This window comes from Sphaeroforma arctica, assembly GCF_001186125.1.
Source record: "Sphaeroforma arctica JP610 unplaced genomic scaffold supercont1.81, whole genome shotgun sequence".
In the NCBI taxonomy this organism is placed as follows: Eukaryota; class Ichthyosporea; order Ichthyophonida; genus Sphaeroforma; species Sphaeroforma arctica.
The window spans coordinates 38,196-47,038 of NW_014040477.1; the positions used below are offsets into that span (position 1 = coordinate 38,196).

Consider the following 8,843-nt stretch of genomic DNA (forward strand, 5'->3'; position numbering starts at 1 on the left):
TGATTGGAGATTGGGGATCCGATCTGAGCATAGTCAATGAGTAATTGGATACACAGAGGTTATAAGGAGACAACTTCGAAAATGTAGAATTTATCGAATCAATCCACAGATTATGGATATGTCTCCTTTACGGCTGTGCAGGGAGGTGATCGACGAGAAGGAATTGGCTGAAGAAGAGCAAACCCTGGAGAACTTAGAAGACGAGGTATGATAGTTTGTTCGTATAGTTTATTCGTATGGGCGCGATATGTCTGGATTCACCTGTGTGTCGTATAGGTACCGTTTATTAGCGAATGTGAAGTGTAATGATTTAGAACTTAGTGATATTATCGTGCGTATATACATTTCACATGGGTTTTGCTTTTGTTTTTTCGGAGCTGTCATGATACATTTGTATGTGCGTATGCATCTGTGTACGTATGTATACAGGTTTGTATATATGCAAAGAAGTTTACGTATAACTATGTAATATGTTTTATGTCTGTATCTGGGCGTGTTACTTTCACACAAACGAATATTCAAACACTTTGTTATACTCAAATTGCTTTCTGTCAAGTACCCAACCATCCGCGTGTTGACATTTAAACTCGTTGGACGCGTATTCAATACAGTGGCCACATTTCTGTGTGTACTGGTGCGCTTTTATTCGCTGAAACTTTCTCTGTGAACGTTTGATTCTTGTTGAGTGAACATTGAGCTTCAAATCGAAGCTGTCTCGTGATTTTTTTGTTCTTGGTAGCTCTCTTCTGTCATACACATAGCCGCTTACCGTCGACTCGCCCACTACCAAATGATGATTATTTCATTTTTCAACCGCAACCGCTGGTCCAATGTTCAGTAGTAGACCTATTTTTGTTTTGTTTTGTTTTGTTTTGTCTTCATAGAACGTTCGAGTATTTAGTTGTAATCGTTTTCTTGGTCTAGATTGTCGAGTACGATCATCAATTAGTCGAGCAGAGGGCTGAGTTCGAATGCCTCGCGCCGAAAGAGATCAAACGAGCCGGCGCTGGTATATCGCGGAACCAAATCACCCAGGGAGCTGCTGCTTCTCAGGCTGAGGTAACCTTTCTTGTCTTTGCATGAATATTTGTATACACCACATATACATGTGTGCCAGCTTTACTTCTTCTACTATTGTGTGTATACATGTGTATATCTCGTATGACGTCATATAGCCAAATCATCCAGGGAGCTGCTGCTTGAGGTGAGCTTTCTTGTCTTTGCATATATATATATGTATGTATGTATCTATCATATATATATATATGCCTTCTCTTTACATGTATATATATATATTCAATCTTTGCTTCATTTGCTTTGGGAGCAAATATTTGTGTAGCTCGTATGATATTCTGCAACCAAATCACCCAGGTAGCTGCTGCTTTTCAACCCCGTGGTAACCCTTTCTTTCATTTACACATGTGTGCAGTCATGTGTGTATGTGTCTGGGCTGTGACATCGTCCAGTTCGTATATGTACATGTGATAACATCCGTATTCGACCACGTGGGTGAGTACTCTGGTGTGTACCATTCTGTGCATTATTTTGTGTTAAGATTGTTAGCATTGCACACCCGAATTGCTCAGTGATCTGCTACTTTTAATCAAGCGGATGTGCAATTTCCTTGTATTCGATTTTGCATTTTCCTTTTTGTGTACAAAAAAACCACCAGCGAACTGCTGCTTCTTCACCGTCGGAGATAAACCTCAAATACGTAATCTTATCCGTATATAAATACGGGGGTGAAAATGAATGTGATGGCCTGTGGGTACGCACTTTTTTGATGTAGCTATCACGCATCATATTATTCTGTTTCGAGTTCCCGCATAGCACTCTTACGACACACCTCGCATACTTGTCCTCATTTCTGTATAGTACATCTATACTACTCCTCGCTTCTTTCGCCCAAGAGTCAGATAGTCACATTATCTAAGAGTTTATGATATCATAAAAGTACTTCGCACTAGGACGATACAACCAGTTCGAAGGGGAAGCCTGATATATGTTTCTATCTACACAGGTAATGTTTGACGAAGATGGGAACATAGTTCTCAACGAGGATACCTTAGTATCACACGTTGATGACAGTATACCGGGCTTCAACCCAGATCAGCCTATGGACATAGTCTATGAGGATGATGAACATGTGCGCATGTCTTACCACAGTTATGCCACGTGGCAAAGGGCCGACAAGTGGACTACCAGCGACACTCTGGCGTTCTATGACGCGATCAAAATATTTGGGAGTGACTTCACATTCATACACCAAAAGGTTTGTATATGTCTAAGTCCTCGTATGTACCCTGGGGTTGTGTGTGTATCTGGGCTTATGACAGACATGTGCCCAAAACCTATCATAGCTACGACGGATAAGTGATATAGCAGTGCCACTTCGACTTTCTGTGGGGTGGTCAAGATATTCAGAAATGACTTCAACTTTGTACATCAAAAAGTACGATTATGTGTGAAAATGCGTATGTTTAGTTGTGTACTTCTGCATGCTTGGGTGCATGTGGTAAGTGGGACTTCTTGGGGGCTCGGATGGGTTGGTGATGTGTATGTGTGTGGTTGTGTCTGTCTGCGTGTAGGTGTACGTACGTATGAGTATATATATATTTATATTTATATTTAAGTTCATATTTATATCTATATATGTATATATTTTCATATATATATATATATATATATATATATGTGCGTGTGTGTGTGTGTGTGTGTGCAATATATATAACAATGTTTGTGTTTCATTTGTATAGTTTCAGTTCTGTGCGCTTATTTTCGTCTCACCCCTTTCGTCATTTTGAGTTGGTCGAGGAGTGGACATTTAATGAGAAGCACACTTGTAAAACGTGGAGAAGCACTCCGATGGCGGCTTTTAACCATTTGGAGGGTGTTTCAAGCGTGCGTTAATGTGACACAAATATAACGCATTCATACTCTTACACTTACACTTGAACACATACACGGCTGATGCACACATGCGCTCATCCACATGCATGCACATAGCGATGGAGTGTAGTTGTCATTGCGCACGAGCATACAAGTGAGTCTTGTTTCTGAGTTGTTGCTCCCTTGATTTCTTCCTTACAGTTCCCCAAGCGGAGCCGCGGTCAAATCCGAAACAAATTCAAACGAGAAGAAAAAACCAATCGCGAACTCGTAAGTAGTTCGTGTGTCACTCCAGTGGTTATCTTAACGTTTTCTATCATAATTTATGTGTATGTCTGAATACCCTGACTGATGCTAGGTATTGCGCGTGTGTATCTTTAGAGCCTGAGTCATAAACATGTCTACATATACGGTGAGTTGTATGTACATTTTCAAGTGCTATGGTACGCTCCAGTTGATAAATTGTTCTATATAACTACAATTTAATACCGCTCCTGCCTACATGAGTTGATTATGGGTATCAGTATACTTAGATGATGGTATAAACTCTATCGACTAGGGTAGCATTGTGACTTATATCGCTCGTGTTCAGTTTGGTCGCATCTGTATCGTCGGTCCGTATTATTAGTACTTTACTTTGCAATCACAAACAGATCCTCAAACGGAGTGGATCATGACTTTGACATGACTTTACATTGCGTTTTTAAGTGCCTAGTTTATTTGTAGAATGTTTTTCCTTGCTTATTGGAGTTTAATTATTAATGTCCTATTTCGAACATGGTCTTCTGCATTGTTCTATAAATAGATATATATACATACTTTACGGAAATCCTATGTATATAGTCAGGCTCACCACTTCGCCACCATTCTCTTATAAATAGATCGATAAACTCCTTGCCGAGCATGTGGAGGTGTCACGCAAGTTGACCTCAGCCATTTCAGCGCTCCCCGAATTCGGCATATTGAAGGACAATATCCGAAGTACAGACGAATACCACACGCTCAAGCCTGATGACAGCGCCTTTGGGGCATTCAAAAACGATAAGGATGCGAATGGAGACCTGATCAGTGAGAATCGCGGCGGTGTCTATATACCTGAGTTGGATATGGCTATGCTGGACGGGTTCTGAAGGGTGCCTGGGAATCGATGAGCAAGTGAGCACACCTATCGTTGTGAATGCTGCCATGCAATTTCGTCACTACGTAGACGTACATTTGTACACACGCATCAAATGCCGACGGCATACTCGAACCAACTGCAACCGATAGAGGTAGAAACGGGGATTTGATCAGCACGGGTTCGGTAGCGTGTGCATCTCGTAAAATAGAGAGGGGAAGGGATAGTGCAAGATATTGTGTATGTACGTCATATACGCTGAGCTGCGTGTATGCGGCATGCACGCGTACGTCGCATTAAGCACACTGACGTATCAACAGTTGACATCATGAGCGCACTGTGAGCATTACAAGACAAGTGTCGTATCACGGAGGAGCCCAAAGGTGTGAACAACTATGGAGGTTGACGCCTTGGAAGTGAGTGGGTCTGTCCGCGGGACATCATACGAATGTCCTCGCATTTACTATGATATGACACTTTTATACGGACGTATTTGCTCACCTTGCATATTATCTACTAGGGTGGATAGATGATGCTGGGGTGGCGGAGGAGAGTGCGTTAGTGCGTTCACAAATATGGATATGTACACAGACACCGGGGCTTATACACACAGCCACACGCATCCCAATTTATATAGTATACATGTACTGTGGTGTGTGCAGAGACTCGTATGATACGATCTGAATTGTGCCATGGTGACTTTTAGTATGATTGCAATTGCGCCTTTCTCACTCCACAACCGATCCCCGAGGCGTAAGCAAGCACAGCAATGTCAGCCACATTATTCACTATCCGCCTACACTGTACTTTCTGGAGAATAGGGGTTCCGGTTGCATAAATATCAATGCGTGTTGTCGAAACCTACGCGTGGTAAAGAGTAGGCAGGTACATCGTTGATAGGCTCGCGAAGCAGCTGAAACGATTTGGAATCCCATAAACGTGCAATCGCGAAGGACGGATACAGAAACCTATGGTGCTGCTTTAGTACTCTCACGGAGCAGTTATCATATATTGGAATTCCAAATGAGGGCAAACGCGAAAAATAGTATGGTCATTTAACGTGTCAAAAGAGTTGCACGATTTATTTTTCTCAGCACTGTGGCAGATAATACGTCAGGGGAACAGAAAGGCACTCCCCGGGCATCCGATCATACATTCTGCATGGGTCATACTTGAAGTGTCTACGTATATTCACGAACAGAGCAAAGTGTCTACGAATATACGTAGACATGACGCCATAGAATCGTGCCTTTCCCTCTAGGGGTCTTGAGTGTGTTCACATGACTTTGGAGACATACCACGAACACATGTATACAGTAAGACAACTTAATCGCAAAAATGTAGCGACGACGATAGTGTCGTTTGTTCGGCAAATGCGGAAGTTGTACTGAATGCAGTCTGCATACAGACAGATAAACTAATAATCTTAAGCGCGTAGAAGCGCCGAGCGGGGACTCGGATACACACCAAACCACATCATGAGCGGGGATGGGATATAGAACACGTTGCAACAGCAGAGCTCGAAAGCACCGGCCTGTACTAAGAAATATATATTACAAATTAGAAGGTATCCGGGAGCGTATCGAACAGTTGATGGACGGCTATTGAGGCACAACCATAGTCTGTTGAATATCAAACCTCAAACAACGTACGACGTCGGACAATATTGTATCATCCCAACTGGAAAGTAGAGGCGCCAGAGTCTGCAGAACCGAACTGTTGGTGGACACAGATCGAATTTGAACACGTACGGTTGCCAGATATCAGATAGACATTGGTAGTGTATCAGACAGCGTAAACCCCTGGCTACCCAGGACAAGACTGGCAGGAACCGCTCAGGTGGGCAAGATATAACATTATCGCGGATACCAGTGGGCCCAAAATTATCATTCATTACCGTCACACACACTAGTTTGGCGCTGAATGAGCGTTGTTGGGCACACTAGTGCCTCTAGAAGACATTCTTTTGAAAGAAGAATGGCGATGCCGAGGGCATGTACGGCGCCTACTGGTAGTGAAATGCGTATAACGCTGCATGCAGTTGTAAGATATCTACCGCAAGAACGGAACACCTGTCAGCCGTACGACCCCTGAATCATGGGCCAGCACTATCACACACAGATCAGATGTTATACTGCATATCTCAAGACTGCCGGATACTCTTTTCGATCATACTAGAGTGTCGCACACAACGAATTAATTGGAGAATTGCGATGAGAAATTCACCATTTGCGGCTCTTGGCTCGATCATCATTTTTATATTTACCAAAATTGCTATCCGATTATGGTGTGATGCTTGATGTATGTGATAAAGAATATTGGAAATAGGACAAACTACATGATTGTTATCGCAAGTGCGATACTAGCAGATGTCACAATCACACTATATGCTGCAATGCATGGCTGGCAAATGCTTGTGGTACTATAGAAGAAACCCCGCCTAATCATTTCAATGAGGGGTTCGTATGGCTGCCGTACAGGCGAGAGTGTGATTTTGTTTCGCCATTTGGCCAAGCAGTCAGCGAGGTATACCTTAGGTATAAATAAAGGTGTACGATATCTGGCTCGCATTCATAATCGCGCACACTCCGAAGTGATTCATTGGTCATGTATTCTATCCGAATGATTAAAGCTCGCACATGATCCGTTCTAAATCTTCTCTCATGGTATTATGATCTTTAACTACGTAGCGCTATGGCTGGATCGGATTAAGAGCTATGAACTTCCAGAGCATTGTTTGCAGAAGAATGTATTTGTTTGGCGCCAAGTGTAATCCGGGCAACGAATTGTTCAGTGCATTGGACGCGCGCAGTGTACCTTACATCTATATGGCGTGTGGCTTCGTGCCAGGAGATCTGATGTATTTTACCTCAAGCAGAAAAGGAAATATATTAGTGGGTTGAACATCGAGCAGAAAAAAATAGGCTGTAGACCGATATTCAGAAGGGTGTTGCGGTTCAGGCTACATAACTCCCTGACCACTTCAGAATTTGACAAAGCCCGATACTTTTCCGAATTCTCCTGAGAAGTGTAAATACGCTCATTTTTATAGATGGACTTGCTCAAGCACGCCTTCCCTGCGAGCTACGTCATCGTGGCGACACATATATATCGAATACTGCCAATTTCACCTTATATGAATGTGGGTTCAAGATCCAGCTCAGGTAGGTATGAATTCATCGATTTCAATTTAAAACTCATTCCATCTTTGTGATAAATATAAAGTATGCATATATCTTGTGCGTGCAATTCAATGTTATTTGGTATTCACTTCTTTTGTTGACCCACGCCATAATCGCTCCACATACACCCCTTTATATCCACCTCTTCTTCGTTCGCCTCCCACGACAACTCTCCTTAAACAGCAACTCCGCGGGTACATTCATCAGACCCTGGCCCAGTAAATTCTGGCCTCTCCATCGGTCCACAAACACAATCTCCGTGTCCGTTTCATGCATACCTACACCCCACACCCTATCGTAGTGGGCAGCCTCGACCAGTGTGCGACCTTCGATACCTAGCATTATATCGCGCATTTCTTGGTTTTGGCGAAATTTGTACCGCAGCCCTTGTTGCACAAGGAACATGCTGCGACTGATCCAGACCTGAGAGGAGTGTGTGTATGTGTATATATACTGCACATGTTTGAACATCTCCGAATGTGTATTATCGTAGAAAGCGAACGGACGGAGCGTAATATGAACTTACACTCGGGGCATGTATGAGGACCGATAAAAGACCAATACAGAATAAAAGGATTGAGGCACACGTTACGCTTTGTTTAAATTACCCATTTACCTCCTTTCGCCTACCGGGGCCATTGCTGGCAACAGGTATACGGATAGTTCAGTTCATGGCCAGCGATACACATGTGCAAACCTGCATACCACTCTCGGATATATATTTGGAGATTGTGTAAGAAAGGAACCTAAACTAATACGAAACAATTGAAAACTAGTAGATCCAAATCAAACTAAAATACCCTAATATACATTACACTGATAGACAGCAAAATATAACAGAAAGACATAAGGGCACACAACACACACATCGCAACTGGAAACAAAACACTGCCACACAACGACATACATTATAACCCAATATCACACAAGAATATCTTCAGTGACACACAAGCGGATTAAATCGCGCGACTGTGCGTCCGGGTGCCAAATCTATTATAACCCGCTCTATGCCACACTCAAAGCACTCAAATGCACATGACCACACAACAATAATCGAATCCTCACAGCCATACCACACTAACACAACTAAAAACCACCCTTAGCCACACATCCCAGGACCGGATCACGCGACTGTGTATCTGAGTGCTTAATCTATAATAATCTGCTCAATCATGCCCTCGGATACACGTGGCCACAACAAGACTCGGCACCACCACACCCATACTACCCCATACTATACTACTCAATACCACTCAAAAACACATTTAGCCACATACCAGAGGATCGAATCGCGCGACGGTGCGTCCGAGCGCCTTGACTTTCTCTGGATTTTTTTCGCGTAGTATAGCATTGGCGGTCTTTTCGTCATTGAACAACATTGCTTTGGACTATATCATGTACTGCTCCATATTCATGAACTGCCTGATGGTCGAAAAATGGCAATATAATGGGTTGGTTTACATACTTGATATGATATTGTAGTACGTGTACATAGAATGAGACGATAGTACACGAAAGTAAGAAACAGTAGTGCCCAAGCGGACACCAGGAATGTGAGATTTCAGTGACACCTTAATAACAACTGGGAACACGTTAGCAAAGGAAGCAATACATGTTCAATAAATTTTGAAATCTATCAGCTACCAGGCTGCGAA

At 42.8% G+C, this 8,843-nt stretch overlaps 3 protein-coding genes across 3 annotated transcripts in view; 1 reads left to right on the top strand and 2 right to left on the bottom strand.

Annotated features, from left to right (window-relative positions):
• Nucleotides 1–112: 112 nt before the first annotated feature.
• Nucleotides 113–4,049, top strand: SARC_01908 (hypothetical protein; the record flags this gene model as incomplete). Its single annotated transcript, XM_014304342.1, has 5 exons — nucleotides 113–205; nucleotides 925–1,059; nucleotides 2,021–2,272; nucleotides 3,091–3,159; nucleotides 3,771–4,049. The coding sequence occupies 5 exons, from the start codon at nucleotides 113–115 to the stop codon at nucleotides 4,017–4,019; spliced, it is 798 nt and encodes a 265-aa protein (XP_014159817.1). The 3' UTR covers nucleotides 4,020–4,049.
• Nucleotides 4,050–7,320: 3,271 nt separating this feature from the next.
• On the bottom strand, nucleotides 7,321–8,567 carry SARC_01909 (hypothetical protein; the record flags this gene model as incomplete). Its single annotated transcript, XM_014304343.1, has 2 exons — nucleotides 7,321–7,611; nucleotides 8,466–8,567. 2 exons carry the CDS (start codon nucleotides 8,565–8,567, stop codon nucleotides 7,321–7,323), a joined length of 393 nt encoding a protein of 130 aa, XP_014159818.1.
• A 9-nt stretch (nucleotides 8,568–8,576) lies between these two features.
• SARC_01910 (hypothetical protein) overlaps nucleotides 8,577–8,843 on the bottom strand; it is a gene marked incomplete at both ends in the record, with an annotated part of 717 nt that continues 450 nt past the window's right edge. Inside the window, one exon of the mRNA XM_014304344.1 lies at nucleotides 8,577–8,610. Coding sequence (XP_014159819.1) covers nucleotides 8,577–8,610 — 34 coding nt within the window. The remainder of the gene's footprint in view (nucleotides 8,611–8,843) is intronic.